Below are 18,511 nucleotides of genomic sequence, written 5' to 3' on the forward strand. Positions count from 1 at the left end.
TGAACCCAGGAATCAAATTCAGCTTGTCAGGCTTTGGCTGCAAGCTCCTTCACCTGCTGAGCCATCTCGCAGGCCCTGTGGCTCTTTTACAAATGCCTAAACTGTCAGTGGAGTGCTTGGATTCAAAGACCAGGAAGGCCTAGCAAAGGCTATCAGCCAGGCAGCCTCTGTGGATAACGGAGGGGCAGGGCAGGGCGGGGCAGCTCACATCTGCAGCACCTGTGTGGCAGAAACTTCCTCTGCTTAGGGAGGGAGGGAGGGAGAGAGGGAGGAGGAGCAAGGGCAGGGACAAGCCAAAGGAACTCCTGAGGAAAGCGGTGACCAGGGCCCGCTGGGCACTCACCTGTGGCTACTCTGCTCTGTGGCAGGTGACAGATGGTGGCACCATCAAGCAGAAGATCTTCACCTTTGATGCCATGTTCTCCACCAACTACTCACACATGGAGAACTACCGCAAGCGGGAGGATCTCGTGTACCAGTCCACTGTGAGGTGAGGTCGCCCGAGCTGGCAAACTGGCAGCAAGCATGTGAGCAGGATGAGGGAGGGGCGGGCCAGGGGGCGTACTGGGCCAGCCCTGGACAGCAGCCCCTGGATGCTCTTAGGCAATGGCTTTCAACCTGTGGGTCATGACCCCCCCACAGGGGTTGCATATCAGATATCCTGCATATCAGATATTTACATTAGGATTCCTAATGGTAGCAAAATTACAGTTAGGAAATAGTGAAAATAATTTTACAGTTGGGGGTCACCACAACATGAGGAACTGTATTAAAGGGTCCCAGCATTAGGAAGGTTGAGAACCGCTGCTCTTAGGGTATGCAACCCCCTCCTTGATCTGGGGCCTCTCTGCAGAAGTGGAGCCACACCCTGGAGGGAAGAGGCAGGAAGAGGCGGGACCATAGCTCCTCTTATAATCATACAAGGTAGGCTTCACAGATCCTTTCTGCAGGTGAGAACTCTGAGGTCCAGAGAGGGCGAGATCTGTGCATAAAGTCACCCAGCTCACAATGACAGAGCCAGGAAACACATGCAACACATACCATTGTTCCCCAAGATCCCTAAAGTCACAAAGGCCCCAGGTGGGAACACCTAGACTCTTAGGTCAGGAGCAGCGGGACGACGGAACAGGAGCCCTCCCCTGTTTTCTAAAAAGCTGCAGAATCAAGATAATTCAGCCTCATACTGGGGCCCAACATACTCTACATATGTGGGTGCCCACAGCCCTACACATTCCGCAAAGACCCCCACTGTCTTTTATTCCTCTGACCCTTTATGCATGTTAGTCTCTTCTGACGAGGGCCTCTCCTGCTTTTGGTCACCTGGCAAACTCCTCTTCAGTCTTCAGAACCCTACTCAGGCTGTTCCATCTCAACAGCAAATTAGCAGACTAGACCTCTCTGGGCTGGATAGCTAGGCTCCCTCAGTCCCCACCCTCCTCCAGGAAGGGGATCTTATGACCTGTGTAAAGTAGCTTCACAGTAGTGCTGGGTATGAACACACACCTGCACACAGGCACACACACGCAGACATGCACATACACGCATGCACACGCACACACACATGGGCATGTACACCCACGTACACATAGGTGCATATATGTACACACACACGCAACACACACACACACCTGCGCACTCTTTCCTACTGTGTGGTAAATGCTTTGCCTGGTGCTCTCAGAAGTCAGGGCTCTGACAGAACCCAGGCTGGGAACAACAGGTGGCACAGCCTGCGTGACACTTTACATGGTTACACTTGGGTTTGTAGGGCCACAGGGACATCCCAGTGAGTATGTGATGTCACACAGTCTTCTGAGTCCCGACTGGACAAGTCTCCACCCCTTAACTGGGACTCTCACCTACCCTTCCCTCTGCTCTTAGCATTAGTGCGTGGCAGAATTTGCAACAAGAATGGACCCAGAAAGCCCTGGAGATGCTCCTATGTGGCTGGGGGCCTCGGTTTGCATGAGAGTAAAATTACAGAATGAAAGAAGAATGTTTTGGTTTTGTTTTGTTTGCCAAAGGGGCTACTGGCTCTGCAGTGGGGATCAGGCTGGGACCTCCTACCTGCTGAGTGAGGTTCAGGATGTGGCTGTGAGCCCCTGTCGGCCTCTGTCCCAGCATCCCCTCCCCCCTGAGCTGGTCCCTCCCCCTCTCAGGCACTGAACTAGGACCCCAGTCCCAGCTGTTCTTTCTTGGAGCACCCCGCAGACAACGAGGGTGCCCTGGGCTTCCAGGAGGCCGGCAGGTACCTCTCTGTATTTTCCCTTCTGAAAAGCAGCTCATGCCAAGGATAAATCAGTTAGCATCAAGATGAGAGCAGAGATAAAAAGCATTTTAGAAAAGAAAATAAGCACTGCCCTGGGAGTCACAGAGAGTCCCTCGGCAGGGGACTTCTTGGCTTATAGCCAGTTTTCCCTAAACACAGTCATGGGAGGGGTGGGTAACCCAGCACCCAGCACTGGCGGATCCACTGCTCCCAGTCATGGGTGTAGCTTCATGGTCCCCTCACCCCCATGATCCCTTAGCCAGAAGCAAACCCAACTCCCGCATGCACCTCTTGCAGCCATGCCCCTGTTCATCGACATTCAGGAAGTCATCAGGTGCCTAAAGACCTGGGTTCAAATCCCAGCACAGCTACTGCTTACCTAGTGCCCTTAAACCAGTCCCCTCCCCCATCCCCCTGGAAAGCAGGCTGACCAAACTCATCTTCCTGAACTGTGGAATTTGGTAGAAATTGATGCCCAATGACCCCAAGTCAGATGCTGGCTGCAGGTCTAAACATCCTGGTCTCTAAACATGGTTGAGTGGAGCATGTTCACCTGAGTCTTGAACAACCCTTTGTCCCCACCACAAGGCAAGTCCCACCTTGTGCCAGACCCCCCCTAAAGTCTCTGTGTGCACACTTGTTCTTCTGCACCTCACACTCCTCATCAACAGCCTCTGGGACTTGGAAAGGTAGCAACTCTCTACACCCCATCTCTGCATTTTACTCTATAGAAGGGTGTCAAAGTTCAGTAAGGTCAAGGGTCTCCCACTGAAGGACATGAACTTGGTCACACCTCAAGCCACCTCTTCCTACACCTAGACCACGGTGCCATCTTTGTTTTACAGTTGATGAACACAAGACCCAGAGAGGGTACAAGACCTGCCCAAAGTCACACAGCAGCAGCAATTTGATCCAGTCTTCGGACTTAGGGCCCAAGCGCCTTTCTTTCTCCATGTTCATGCGGGGTTTCTGCAGCCTTCTTTCTGAGCCTAGACACCAGGGGCTCCTGAGCAGAGGGTACCCCAGGGAGCAGAGCCACCATGCTTAGGGGATACCAGGAGACAGTGAAGGAAGAGAGGCACTGGAAGCCTCTCCTGACGCCCAGCCAGTGGAGAAAGAGCTGCCGCGGTGCCAGGCAGGCGGCAAGGCCCCATTAGGGCTGGTGGCGGGGCTCCGGGCTCCGCATTTACATATAAATGAAGATATTTACAAATTAATGCATCTCGGCCCAGAGTCCCAGCTCTGCAGCTGTCTGAGCTGCTTCCTCTTCAGCTGGGAAAGAGGGGTGAGAATGAGGCTGGGAATATTACCAGGAACCGGCAGAGAACAATTTCCTGGGGAGCCTCAAGGAGCCCCAGGGACTCCCCATGCTTGTCTGCAGCTGGTGGGCAGAGAGAGGGTGCCTGCCTCCTGTGGGTGCAGGTGTGCCTCCCTGCAGTGTCACCTTGGGCCATGTTACTGTCCCTCAGGGGTCCCGGTCCATTCTGTGTTTGATGGACAGGGGAAGTGGGGAAGGGACTGGTGGGCAGCAGAGGAATTCACTCCTCAGACCAGAGTAGGGAGTGGGCTGGGCAGGGAGGAGAGTACCCTGCAGTGTAGGGCAAGAGTACTAGAGTATTAATACTAGGTGCTAGAGGACCACCTACTGTGTAAAGCGATGGGCCACAAAAAGCAGTGTGTGTGTGCGTGAGTGTGTAAGTTCACTTGTGTGGGTACACGCACGTGTGTGCAGTGTGAAACTTCCTCAGTCACTCTCTCTACCTTATATACTGAAGCAGGGTCTCTCATCTAAGCTGAAAGCTCATTTAATTTCCCTAGTCCAGCTAATAATCTAGCCCTGAGAATGCCCTGTGTCTGCTTCTAGGGTTGCTGGGGCTCCAGGCAGGCAGGCTACTGTAACCACAGGTGCTGGGAGCCTGGACTGTAGTCCTCACACGGATGTAATAATTGCTTTCTCCCCGGAGCCATCTCACCAGGCCCCGGAAGAAGTATTTTAAGATGTTGAGGGTGAGTCTCTCATGTGCAGTTTCCTGATATATAATACACACTATGGCAAGGAGGACAGGCCAGGTTTGGCCAGGGCATAGTTTGGCAAGGTTTAGTTTAAGCTATCCAAGAAATTTCCAGTGTGCAGCCTCTGCTATGCAAATCGGGGCCATGTAAATAAGGGTCATGCAAATAAGGGCATTCCTGATCAGAGGGTGGGTCTCAGGGAAGGGGGTGGGGAGCTGTATGACACAGATGACGTCCAAGATCTTGAGTATAGACAGTCCATACACCAGGGGTGGAGCAGGAAGCAGGGGTCGTTTCATATTTGCCGGCCCAGCAAACAGGAAGACCTTGAGGTGAGAAGGGTCTGCCTGAGATGGAGCATAGCCAAGGCATAAGAAACAGCAAAATAAGTAGCAATTTACCCTCAGCATCCTGGAAGTCACTGAGGGCTGCGGCCCACTGTGACCCATACTTGAAAGTTCACACTGGCTACTGAGCAGAGGGAAAAAAGACAAAGTGATCCATGGAGGGGGCGGGGCCTGATCTCGGAGTCCCACAAACACGCGAGGACACGTGTCCTCTCGCCCACGTGGCTGAGAACAGCTGGTTGTTTGAGCACAGCCTGGGGCTCCGTGGAGAACTAAGCACACAGCCTTACCCTCCCAGGCTATGATCGCAGGGAGCAGGGTGGGGTGCGGGTGGACACTGTTAGGTCGACACTAAAGGAAGCGACTGTCCCTGATGGCTCTGACGGGGGTTTCGGGTCACCAAGGCGGCAGAGCCACAGTATACGAAAGAGGTTGGGGCTTCAAACTTGCCCCTTCCTCCCCAAGCGCCCACCAGGCAGCAGGATCCCCCAGGGATCAGTGCATCCTCCCCACTACAGCACCCAGAATCTGCTTGATGTTTAGAGAGGGGTACTGTGTAGTGGGGGATGGGGAGAGCGAAGTGGGGCTGAAACGGATATACAGGTAGCCATTCAAGCAATGAGGCAAGGCCAGAGCTGAGGAGCCGCTCAGACACCGGCTGAGATGACTCAGCTGGTCGGGCTGAGGAGATGGTGGTGATGGTGGCATTGAAAGTGGATCTAGAATCAAAACGGGCTTCGAGACAAAAAAAAGAACTGGGAACAGGGTTTCTAAGTGGAAGGGACAGTGTGTTCAGAGGAGGTGGGAAGGCACCCGGAGAGGGACAAGGCCACTCCAAGTAGGCAGACAATGGTCTTTACAGAGAAGCCCTCTGGAGTCTGCTCTAATGAAAACACACTTCTGGGTTTTAAATAGACACATTAACAGCTCAGTCCAAAGAGCCGGGCATCCGTGGCCCTTCGAGACCTGACACGTCTTCCCTTGAGGGTGTATGTTAGTATGTGGCTTGCTTGAATGCTTGTCTTGCCGTGAGTATAAAGAAAATGTGGTCCCAGCCTCGATGATTTGGAAGCCTGAATTCTTGGCCCCTTGGTCCTCTGGTTGCCACCATAAGCAATGCATCTGTTTCCCCCCAAAATGCATGTAATGGGAACTCCTTGCCTGTTGGGTGGTCACTCGTTCACTTACTAATACCTTGCCTCTCAGTAAGCACACATTGAGTGCCTACTGTTTGTAGAGCTTGCTGGGCATGGACAATAGGGTAAAATCAAACTAACTCCGTCTCTCTGGAGATGGCCACCCCAGATTCTGCACACCCAGTTATAGGCCCATTGTGAAACTGCCTCTCTCCCAGCTCAGAGCCTCAAGAAAAACAGGTGAGAATTATGTGGTGAGAATAACCTTGGGCCCCTTGCAGTATGTCAGTCTTGACAGCTAATGTCTGTTTTAATCATAACAGGAAACCCACAGCCTTCAACGTAGTGGGGTCCCTATGGCAAAGTCAAGGTTTTTTTAGAAGGAGCTGCAGTTCCTGTTATGACCACTAGGGGAGCTCTCAGAAATTTACCTTTGTGCATCTCCTGAGCCAAAACTGGGCGGGCCACCACCAACAGGCAGGATCAGAACCACCTGCCTAGTGATCTGCTTGGAAGTTGCTTAAAAATGTGAATTCCCAAAAACTACCAGGGCAGACTTTGATTCCAGCCTGGAGTTAGACTAGGGAGCCAGGAAGCCGGGTGATAAACCGATGCTGGCATTGAGACTTAAAGAGCCCACCACCACACACCATCCACTTGCTCCTGTGTGGAGCCTAGCAGCAAGAGATCCATGGACAGGGGCTGTAGAGATGGCTCAGTGGCTTAGGACACTGCCTACTCTTCCAGAGGACCAGGAGGACCAGGAGGACCAGGGTTTGGTTTCAAGCACCTCTATTAGGTGGCTCACAACCACCTGTAACTCCAGCTCTAGGGGATCTAATGTCCTCTTCTAGACTCCAGGGGTATCTTAACTCAGGTGCGCACACACAGAGACACACATGCACACACATGCATGCACATGCACGCACACACACAGACACACACACATGCATACACACATGCACATACACTTACATGCAAACACACACAGCTGCTGAATGCTCTGATCGAGGAATGCAAACCAAACCCAAGCCAAATGCTGGGAGAGGGATGCGGTTTTTCCAGTCTCCCTGCTGCCACAGCTGATCCATCCAGTTCCACAGACCTGCGAGAGAAATCCTTCCACCTAAGAGCCCTTGACTGTGTTGCCCAGGTCCCCATGGAGCTGTCCCCTCCTGGGCCCCTTCCTTCTCTGTCCCTGCTGTTCCTGTTCCTGCCCAGGGTGTTGACCTGTTCCCTCCCCAGTTCGTCCCTCCTCAGAGAGCACCCCCCTGCCCTTTCACCCAGAAGCGCTCCAGGCCCAGCTCAGGTATCCATCTGGTTCAGCTGCTTCCCTGCTCCCCACCAGCAGGTGGGATCCATCCTTCCTTCAAGGCAAGAAGCCCGCTGTCTTTCCTTCAGCTTCCCAAGCCAATTGCTATCATTTCCTGGCCCCTTTGCTGACCTGGGTCATGAGCAGCCCTGCAGGGCAGCCCCCATCTTCTCCATAGTTCAGGCGGCTCCTTGGCACCTCCTCCTTCCCTCCCTCTCTCCACCCATCCCCAAAGCGAACATTTGCCATTCCTTCCCTGGCATCGGCCTTCGTTGATTTTTCCAAATATTTTTCTTTCTTTCTCTTCTACCCAGGGCCCTGGGACTGCCTGGGGTATGTCTGTCTATATGCAGAGCACACACATTCTCACTCACATGTGTGCATGCATACACACGTGTGCACACTTGCACATGCAACCCTTTCGTATCTGGATTGGAGTAAGTGTCTCTATGGTCCCAGCATCTTGCTGGCAATACAGCCCCTGCCTCTGTTTCCATGGTTGGCAGGAGGGCCAGGACATGTCTTCTCTGTATCTTGGGAGAATAAAGGCATTTTGAGGCAGGAAAATGGAGTGTATTTGCTGAGGCCACAGCTTCCATTAGGCAGCCTCGCCCACCCACCTGCCCCAGGGAGACCACTGGGTTTACAGAACACCTCTACCTTCCTACATTCCCCCAATTCATCCATAGAGCCAGGGGGCAGTACACGCTACAAAGCTGTCTGCTGCCCTCTGGTGAAGAGCTGGGGTATTACAAGTAGGGGCTCACATGTTGCCCACCCCTATCTCCAAAAACAGGCCTTGTGTCTAAGAGTGGGCAGGCACCCTCTGCCTACTGCTGTCTCTAGGACTTCAGTGCTCAGCTAGCAGTTTGGTGAAGGGTTGTTAGGCTAATGAGCTGGTAGCTACCGCTCGTCTGCAATCAGCCTGTCTTTGGCTTGTACCATCTGATTAAATCCAACATTCACTGCGTGACACAGCCCTCAGGCCTCCTTCACTTGGCTCCAGCTCTGCTGAGGAGAGAGTGGCTTGGCTCCCCAGCAGCCTGTCCCAAGCCCCAAGCTTATGGGTGGAGACTAATGGGCAATCCCATCTCTCCTCTGGGGAGCATTGCACCTCTAACCCGGGGTCTCCTAGAGACAGCGGTCCCTCGGAGTTGTCAGGAACCACGAGCCAACACTAGACAGCGCTCTGAGTGAGGGGTGGGAACATGGCCTTGATTCCTGCCATGTGCCATCTGCCTCATAACTAGTTATTTAAGAAAAGTTTCCTTGCTAACTGCAAGTTAGGTGAAGTCAGGGCCCAGTCCCCTGGAGTGGAAATTCCCAGCTTTGTACTGGTAACAATGGAGAGCGAGAGACGACTGGACTCTTGTCTGTGGTGTAGTCTCTCTGTGACCCCATGGTCCCCATGGTATGGTGATACAACCAACACCCCTTTCTGCAAGCCGGGGTCAGAGGCTGGAGAAGGGACAGCCTGAGGGTGGGGACTCAGTGCCCCTGCTGAGTGATGAGCCAGGGGAGGCTGGGAGGCCAGGTGTTGTGGAGTAGTATGGACTCTTCCATTGAAATGCAGCTTCTGAACCAGGCCCAAGATTCTGGAATCTGACCGCCGCCCAAAGGCAGCAGCACTGCTGATCCGAAGCCCAAGCAGCCTCTTCTGAGAGGCTGAGACACGAGAACTGTTGAAAGTTTGAGGTTGATCTGAGTTAGAATAAAACTCTGCCTCAAAAAACAAACAAACAAAACTCTCTGAGTTCCAGTACATCAAACAAGCCAGTGGGATGGGAACCCAGGTGTCAGGGTCACACTAGACCAGGTTGAGTCTAACCAGTACGCAGAATGAAGACAATTGTATAGAACATTCTGGACCAAGGATGCACAAGAGACCTTGAACTGCACTCTGAGAGTGGGGAGGAGCCCCTGAAGCAGTTTGTTACAGCTTGACACCTCTAAAAGGAAAAGGGTCCCCAGGGGAGTGACAGAAACAGGAGGAAGTGGACCTGGGAGAACACACTGAACCCTGACTGGAGCTGAGGGACGTGAAGAGAGGGTCAGGTGACCCCTGGGGTACGACCAAAGCCCTGGGATTGGGGGAGTGGGGCTCTTTCCTGGCCTGGGAACTGGTGAGGACTGGGCTTGGTGCTGGGTTTACAAGCGCTGCTTGGATATGGTGTGCCACACTGGTGGACCACACTGGAGAGACCAAAGAGACCACGGAAAACACAGGTAGGGGAGAAGCTGCTAGAGTCATTGACACAGATGCCACTTAGAGCCACCATCCCCTCCCAGACACTCAGGCCTGCCAGCAGCCTTCGGTATCACCCAGGCCAGCCCTTACATTCTCCAGACGGGGAGCCACGGCTCAGAGAGCACAACTTCTCTACGATCACACAGCAAGTCGGCGACAGAGTCAAGACTCAAACTCCAGTCTCTTCCAGACCGGTGTCTCCATGGCCTAGCCTGTGGAACAGAATTGCTGACATAGCAAATAATTTATCTACCTGCAGTCAGAAAACCTTACACACACACACACACACACACACACACACACACAGTCTTTTTACTTCTAAGTAAAACACCAATAACAGGCTGCCAGCTTTACTACTAATTAAATAACCATCTTATTGCTGGTATTAAAAAAATTGAAGGCTGAAACTGTCCAGGAAAGGCCTAATTTAGTAAACGGCTCAGAACAAAGTCTTTGTCACGCAGGTGTTGCATGCAGCAAATGAGAAGGGGCTCCGAGTGGTTCAGACCTGCCTCTTAATATGTTATTGCGGCCTAATAACATTTCCCAGTTCTGAGAGAAGCTCTGTTGCCATGGAAGGCAATTGTGTTTGTAGTGATGGGTTTTGAGGAGGCTGGTGGAGTGGGGCTGGCACAGACGGACAGGTGGACAGATGGGAAGATGGACTGGTGAGTGGGTGGGTGGATGGATGGATGTGTATATGTATGGACTGATGATTGTGTGTATATATGGGTTTATGTATGGACTGATGATTGTGTGTATATATGGGTATATGTATGGACTGATGATTGTGTGTATATATGGATGCATGTATGGATAGATGGATGGTTGAGTGGATGGATGCATGCATGCATAGATGCTTGGGTAATTGGATGGATGACTGGCAGCATGGATAGACGGACAAGTAGATCTTTAGATAAAAGGATGGATGGGTAGATGGACAGATGGAAGGATGGATGATGGGTATTTGATGGCTCGGTAGTAGAGCACCTGCCTAGAATCGCCAGCTGAAGGGCTGAGGACCTCGCTCAGTTAAGAACGTCTGCATGCAATCCCCCCAGTGAGGGGCTGGGGATGTGGTTCAGTGGTTAGAGCCCTAACCTAGACCTAGAATCTCCCAGTGAGGGGCTGGGCAGGTATCCACATATGGATGGATGGACAGATGGACATACCTGAACACAAGCATGTATCATGGACAGATGAGTTGAAAAAAAGAAAAGCTCATATCAGACTTCCACTGATAGAAACAAGGCTCTGAGGCTGGTGAGCCACTGGGCCCTTTGTACAAAGTGGGTGTCACCACCTCAATTTGTAAACACCAGCTCACAGGCTGAAAAACATGGCAACCCTTCAGCTTACAGAAGGAAAGAAAAGACCAGAGATGACGCTGAGTGACAGCTGCAGGTCAGACAGCCCAGAGATGATAGAACTGGGCCAGGAGCCAGGCTTTCTAATGCCCACAGGGGCTGTGAGTTTCTTTCTGGTTCTTTCTGGTTTTCTCTAGGCGGGCATCATGGGCCCTCACTGTGCAGCATCTTTCCCTGCCCACAGCAGGCAGAGGGGCTTCCTAAAGGGGCATCGTGCCATGCACCTGCTGCTGTGGCCCTGCAAGGGCCCCACACTCTCTGGGTACAGAGCTCAGCTCTTACCAGCTCTGCCTACCTGACCCACCCTCCTGGCTGGGCTCCTCCGGATCTGTCGTGTAAACTTCAGTCACCCAGGCCTTCTTGTGAGGTTTGTAGCCATCTTGGGACATTTGCTCCAGCTTTCTGTCACTATGCACTCTCTTATCCCCATCTCAGATCAGACACCACCTTGGCAGGGATGGCTCCCTGAGCTCCTGGCTCACCCACAAGCAGTTCAGCTGTTTCTTGGTCCCATTGACCCACTGGGGGGGGGGGGTCGCCAGTCTCCTCTGAGTTTGCTGCTCTCTGATTTACCAGAGAATATTTTCTTTAGACCCTGCCAATGCACATACCTTGTGGGCCACGACCTGTTCACTCTGGTTCCCTTCTGCCAGACTCCCAGTGTGACAGAGGGTAGCACTTCCACACCCAGACACTGAGAGCTACTTCATACACGGATAAGAGAGACCTGGCAGAGGACCTGGCTAGCAGACCCCTACCAAACACAGAATCAAGGGCCCTGGGCCGGAGACAGAGCAGATTCAGCCAGCCACACAGCTCGTATGAGCCTCAGTTTCCGCTCACCCCTCACACAAATGGAAGGGCACGTTTGCTTCCCTGCACAGCTGAGGAAAGTGGGCAGCAGATAAGATCCTCCATAGCTCGCAGCTGCACGCAGCCATTGCTGGAGCCAGAGGCTGATCTGTGGAAGGCCGATGCCCACGACTTTCCTGTGACCTGTGCAGATGTTGCGGGTGTTGTCGGGAGGTGGGCACACTTACTTCCAGTCTTTTCTTCCTTTCTACACGGGGCACACCTTTGCTTTTCTTCCCTATCATGCGATTATGTATTCTGCGGGGAACAGAGGACCAAGTTCAGCCATTGATCCTCTCCCCAGTCCCACTTAAGACTTATGAGTGCTCTAACTTAACATCTCTGCCTCTTTTTGCTTCCTGCTTGGGAGCCATCTACGCCATGTGTCCTCAGACTGAAGGAACGGAGCTGTAGTGATGCGCATCGGGACGTGTGACGCTATGTTCAAGCATTTATCAATCTACCCTCATAACGTCATAACAAAGCAGCCCCTGCTATGACCTCTGTCACGGGTCAAAAATGAAGCTCAGAGGGGTTGTGGGATTTGCCTGAGGTGGGCCAATGAGGTCCAGCGTTGCCAGGAGCAGTCTGTGGTAAGGCTGAGCAGGGAAATGGGAGGTGAAGCATCTTCGCTGGGAAAAAGAGGCAAGGTCTGTGTGTCACACCACTGTGGGGACTGGATGAGTTCTTATCTTGCAAATGCTCTCCCTGGCCTTGGGCAAACAAGCCTGTGAGGATGACGACCGCAGTTGCTTTTTATAGTGTGTTTTGAGCCTTACCTCGTGTTCCGTGTTCTGTGTAGGACAAATTAGATGTCATAAAATGTAATAGGAAGAGTGGGAGAAGCCACTGAATGGCAGATGCATGCGCCTGCAGAGTGAGCCGCCCCCAGCGCTCGTGCTTGTCCATGATCTTGACTGAGGATCCTCTCATGGCCCTCCCCCCCAACACACACTGTGGTTTCTGTCTATGTCAGCCTTGTGTCCACCTGGCCTGTAGACTAAGCGCTGAAGAAGTCGGGAGGGGAAAGAGCATGAAGAAGAGACTCCTCTGGCTTTGTGTGTGGAGGGGTGTCCTGGACCCTCCTCGTGCCCCACTCTCCTAAGTGCAGCACCCATATACCTGCTCCCACCCCCAACTAGCCAGGGACTCTCCAAGTATGCAGCTGGGTGGCAGGTAAGCCTCCTCTGGGTTCTGCCCCTCCTATTCAGAGGCTTTATCCCAGCTCTAGAAACACTGATAAACTGTGCTTCCTCCATTATAGGGACCTGTGTCTGGCTACGACCTAGGTGTACCCACCCACCCTCTCCTCAGAGAACTCAGACAAGAACCAGACAGCCCCTTCCCTCTGACCAGACACAGGTGTGATGTGAAGGCAGGGTGTGTGCCTATGGCCCAGCAGACCTTGAGGCCGTGTTCTATACCCAGGAAGCCTGCAGGGTAGGCCCAGGGTTTGATCAGGTCTCAAGCTGAGGTAAGCCCTGGCAGGTTCCCACCAGTGCAACGGCAAACTAGAGGTATCTGGACGGCGGCTGGTAGTCTCACCCAGAGACAAGCCGCAGCTAAAGTCCATGCTTCAGTATCCCATAGGGAAAACGAAAACCCTTCACCTGTGCCCACTCCTACCCACCCTGCCCCAACAGAGCCATTGTGGAGGAAAGAGGACGTCCCTGCAGAGTTCCGTCTTGTCCCTTAAAGGGCTTTACGGCACAAGCCTGGGCTGAGCCACACTTGCCTCTACAGTCTCACTGTCCCGAGAGGCCAAGGCAACGCATGAAAGCAGCACCCACTGCCCCGGGGCAGGCTGCACGAGAAAGGTACCACTGTTAGCCCATTTTGTAGATGAGCAACCTGAAGGGCCCAAGAGGTTAAATATCTTGTTCTGGGCGAGACAAGAGGCAGGGCCAGGATTTGAACCCGGGTAATCAGAGTCCAGAATGGTGCCCTTTCTCGCTGCACCACACTGTACCCCCTTTGAGAGTCCAGTCCAGGGAAAACCACACCTGCCTCTTCAGGGTTGTGAAGCCTCAGGCAGATAATTTGACCTTTCGGACTCTATATCACTTTCAGAGACGGAGTTTTCAGCAAAATTCTTCCCCATGCTGGGTGTCCATTCCCTTTGTTCCAATAGGTGCTAATGGCCCTTTATTTTGCCTCTACACAGGCAGGAGGGTGGGGTGCAGAGTAGTGATCATGGGGTTCCCGGGAGGTTCAGAGCCCATGAAAACTAAAGGGAGCCTGGCAAACAAGCCAGCAAGTAGAGTCTCCTTCCTTACCATGGCTTCTCTATGGTACCACCAGTTGCTATTTAGGACAAGTAGCCACTAAATGCCTCCAGTTCTGCCCACAGCTGCAAACACCTCAGGCACGGATGCACAGGCCACCTCTGGCCTCCCAGCCCCACCTCTAGAGGCCAGTGGAGCCATACACCAGCGTCCCTTGGAGGCCACTTCTCCGTGTGGTTCCCATCTCTTCATTTTCCCGTTACTTTACACAGTGACATGTACACAATAAGATGTGCTGCGGAAAGAATCTAGCTTGAGGCATCACCCGCACAGGGTTTCTGTCTTAACCACTCTCCAACTGCTATGCCAAAGCACCATGACCAAGGCACTGTATAAAAGAGAGTGTTTAATCGGTTTATGGTTCCAAAGGGTTAGAATCCATGATGGTAGAGCAAAGGTGTGGCAGCAACAACAGCTGAGTGCTCACATCTTGATCACAAGTAGGAAGCAGGCAGCACACTGGGAATGAACGGCATCTTTTGAAACCCAAAAGCTCAGCCCCAGTGACTATGTCACACCTTCTAATCCTTCCCAAACAGTTCTGCCAACTGGAGACCCAGGATACAAACATATGAGCCTATGGAGGCCATGCTCATCCAAACCACTGGTTTCCGCCCCTCTAGATGAGCAAACTCTTCTGACCTTGGCATCTCTTTAGCCTCTATATTCTGTCTTTGTGGTACACAATTTCTAGGTCTGGCCTCTTTTGCTCAGTATAATGTCTGGCAGCTTTGTCTCTGTTTGTATGGAACAGGGGTTCATTTTTCACTGCTGTGTAATACCCTACTGAATGGATTTGTTGAGGTGTGTCTTATCCATGTTCGCACAAAGGGTCGTTGGAATCATGGCTTCCATTTTTGAGCAACAGCAAAGCAAAACCTCTTGGATTATAGCATTTGGTTTATCTGAGCATGTCCCTGGGAGAGGAGGTCAAGCAGACTTTCTAGCCAGGCAAGTGATCAGGTTCTTCAGAAGCTGCCTGTAGTTTCCGCTACAGAGTGGCTGTCGCAAAATGCCACAAACTTCGTGGTGTTGCAACAACATTTTATTCCCTCAGTCCTGGGCTGGAAATGTGACCTACAGCTGTCACAGGGCTGTGCTTCCCTGTGCACTTGGGAAAGCTTGCCTTGCTCCCCAGCCCGTAGCTGCCTCCCTCCAATCTGTCTCTATCAATGCGGCCATCTCCCTGTGGAACTCTGTCTCTATCACTTTTCTCCTAAGGAGGACACTTGATCCAGGGCCCCCTCGTCACTGCACCTGCAGAGACCCCGTTTCCAGTGATGTCACACTTGCAAGCATAGTCATCAGAAATTCAGCGTATCTCTGGGGCTCAACCCACAATGTGGCCTCATGGTCTACCAGAGTGTGCGTTCATTGTTTGTCCATACCCCTGCTAGCCCACGTAAGAGCTGACATGGTCTCCATCCTTCATGCACCTCTCTTCTGGCTGTATGGTGGCTCACTGCTGAAGGCAGCTGATGTGGTTTCCATCCCAACTTTGCCTCTCAAAACCTTTGTCCTTTAAAGCCAGACTTACCCACCTCTGACTGCAGTGGCTCCCAGGGGTCTGCCCTGGCAGAGCGTGGCAGCCTTCCCTGTGCCCTCTGCTCACTGGCCACTCCAGAGCAGCTCAGATCTCGGTACCGTGTGGCTGTTAAGGCTCAATGAGCTGTAGCCAGCTTGACCTTCAGACCCACTGAGTAAGCACTGATCCAGATGTCCAAACAACTCCTTCCTTCATTTCTCCGCGGCCTCTGTTCCAATGTCCCCTCTCTAAGGAAGACCTTCCCTGGCCTCCTTGTCTTAAAGCAGCATCCTGGGCTGGGGCGATAGCTTAGTTGGTAAATTGCTTGTGGTACACACTTAACGACCTGAATTTGATCCCAGAACCCACATAAAAAGCTGAACATGGCAGGGCACGTCCATTATCCCTGTACTGAGAAGACAGAGGCAGGCAGATCCCTGAGGCTTTCTAGCCATCCCATCCAACTTAAGCAGAGAACTCTAAGTTCAGAGAGAGACCCTGACTCAAAGAATAAGATGAGAATACCCAACATTGACCTCAGGCTCAAACATACACGGGGTGTGTGTGTGCCTATGTGTCTGTGCCTGTGTGTGTGTGTGTATGTGTACCTCTGTATGTGTATGCCTTTATATGAATGTGTGTATGTCTGTGTATGCCTGTGTATATGCCTGTATGTGTGCCTGTGTGTGTATATGTGTCTGCCTGTGTGTGCATGTATGTATGCCTATGTGTGTGTACCTGTGGGTGTATATGTGTGCCTGTGTGTGCCTCTGAATGTGCACCTCTGTGTGTGTGTCTGTGTGTGCATGTGTGTATGCCTGTGTGTGTATGTGCATGTGTGTGCCTGTGCCTGTGTGTGTATGCCTGTGTATGTGTGTATATGTGTATGCCTGTGTGTGTGCCTGTGTGTGTATGTATATACCTCTGTGTGTATGCTTCTGTGTGTGTGTGTGTGTGTGTGTGTGTGTGTAAAATCATCTCTGCACTGCCCCTGGTTTCCCCATATCGCTTTACTCACTGATCTGGTGTGGCAGGAGCTTCCTCAATGGCTCGTTCTCTGGAAACGGATTGTTTCATTCTCCTCTCTCTGATCCACCCTTATTTTCTGGAAGGTTGCCTGGGGCTGTCCATGCTGTTTGCAGTAGCAGGGTGAAGCTAATACGAGGCAGCAGCCGCTGGGGGCCCTGAAGGGCTGTCTGAAGGAGGCTGACAGATGACAAGCTGGTGAGGCCAGAGCTGGGCACTCAGTAGGTGTCCACTGTGCCAGACTCTGGCCACGCCTGCCATTCCATCACTGATACACGCTTGGAACGAAGCAGCTTTGAGGTCGGATTTGTGGCTCAGTTAGTAGGATGCTCGCCTGGCATGCATGAAACCCTACACTCCACACCCAGCACTATATAAACTGGGCATAGTGATGCATGCCTGTAATCCAGCATGTGGGAAGTGGACATTGGAGGCTTTGGGGTTCAAGGTCATCCTTGGCTATATATCAAATTTGAGGTCAGCCTGAGCTATGTGAAACTCTCTCAGGAAGAAAATAAAAATGAGTAGAGTAGACAGTATCACATGACTGAGAAACCAAGCACCTGCCATGTCTGTTCCTGGGCTAGAGCCTATGACCTATGACTCCCAATTTGTTGCCTCTTGGCTCTCCCTGAACCCATTGAACTCTGTTCCCCTGCCTCTCTATAGCAAGGACCTCTGTGATCCCATCAGTCACCTGGGCAATCCAGCAGGATCATATCTGCAAAGTCCTCTTGTCAAGGAGGTGACATATTTAGACACGCACGCACATCTCTAAAAGGGACACTATTTATTCTGTCCCCGCATAGCTGTGGGCATCACTGTAGCACCAGGCTCTCAGTTCCACATTTGCCTCCTCCATGGAAGGTGACCTCACTGGGTCTGGGGGTGTTCTCCTCTTCCCTTTGCAACCCTAGTTCCTCTGATGGAGTCTGGCATGGCACAGAAACCCCATGGTGTCTCAGGGGCAGGAGTCCAATAACCCACCCATGTGCTCCACCTAGCCAGTCTGGGTCCATTTGCCGTGCATGTGTGGGGTTGAGTCTTCCCTGGAGATGTTTTGGGGGGCCAGTGTGAGACTTCGCCTGGTGGAGAAAAGCGAGTCTGGAGGGGGGTAAGAGGGGAGTGGAGGAGAGGACAAATAAGAGAGACGGGGCTCACAATGACAGGATTTACCCCAATACCCTTCACACAGCTCCCTCCCAGTACCTATGGGACAGCTGTGTAATTAAACCAATACATAATGAATGTTTATCACAAGAGATAACATGGCACTCTGTCTGGAGCCCCAGGCTCTGAGCCCCAGATCTGCCACTAACTCCTGTGGAGCCCTGAGGAAGTCACTATCTCTCAGGATCTCAGTTTCCCCATCCCCGAAGTGGAGATGGCAGTGGCAGTACCTATTTGCAGAGGGCTTACAGGCAGAAGTGAGACAGGCTGTCCCCAGGGCTGGCCCAAGGCGCATGAAGAAATAAGCCAATTTAGTACTGACTTCCAGGTAAGAGGTGTATGAGCCTCAAGCCTTCGGAAGAACAGTGACCTGAGCTGGCTGTGGGCCAGGCATGGTGCTAGGCTCATGGAGACAGCTGTGGACAAATCCAGGTATCCAGGGCTCCCCTTTACCACATGAATAGAGATTACCCTGTCTTCCATTTCATAGAGGGGAAAACCAATGCCCTGAGAACCTGTCCGGAGACACACACGCCAAAAAGGCAAGGAGCCGGTATGGATAGCAAACCCTCACTCCCAGCTGCGATGCTCTGATCTGGTAACTCAGAGCCCTGGAACTCTGCCCTGAATCTTACTGAAAAACTTGGATGTGGTTCCTAAGTGGGGGTCTCTTCCTCCCCTGTAATAACCATCTAGGGATGATGTGAAAATTTGGCTTTGATCAAATTAGGCCCATGTTGTGGCGTAACTTTCCCCATTCACCACAAAGCTAATAAACTAATAAATTAGACAAATGAAAATATCACTGGCCAGGACCACACGCTAAAGTATCGCCGTAATTGCTTTCACGGCCGGGGCCAATTTCTCAAATTTCGCCTTGGCCAACTTTCCCCAGCTCACCATGCCTCTAATAAGGCATAACTCACTCTATAAACATTCGGTTGACTTATTTTAACTACAGTAG

The 18,511-nt window shown here is 52.2% G+C and overlaps 1 protein-coding gene across 1 annotated transcript in view; it reads left to right on the forward strand.

The window, feature by feature from the left end:
* The window catches only part of Igsf21 (immunoglobin superfamily member 21), a 127,955-nt gene that overhangs the window by 49,423 nt on the left and 60,021 nt on the right, over positions 1-18,511 (forward strand). The window contains exon 2 of the mRNA XM_038334367.2: positions 369-490. Coding sequence (XP_038190295.2) covers positions 369-490 — 122 coding nt within the window. The remainder of the gene's footprint in view (positions 1-368; positions 491-18,511) is intronic.

The sequence above is a fragment of the Arvicola amphibius genome, chromosome 6 (genome assembly GCF_903992535.2).
Source record: "Arvicola amphibius chromosome 6, mArvAmp1.2, whole genome shotgun sequence".
Classification (NCBI taxonomy): domain Eukaryota; kingdom Metazoa; phylum Chordata; class Mammalia; order Rodentia; family Cricetidae; genus Arvicola; species Arvicola amphibius.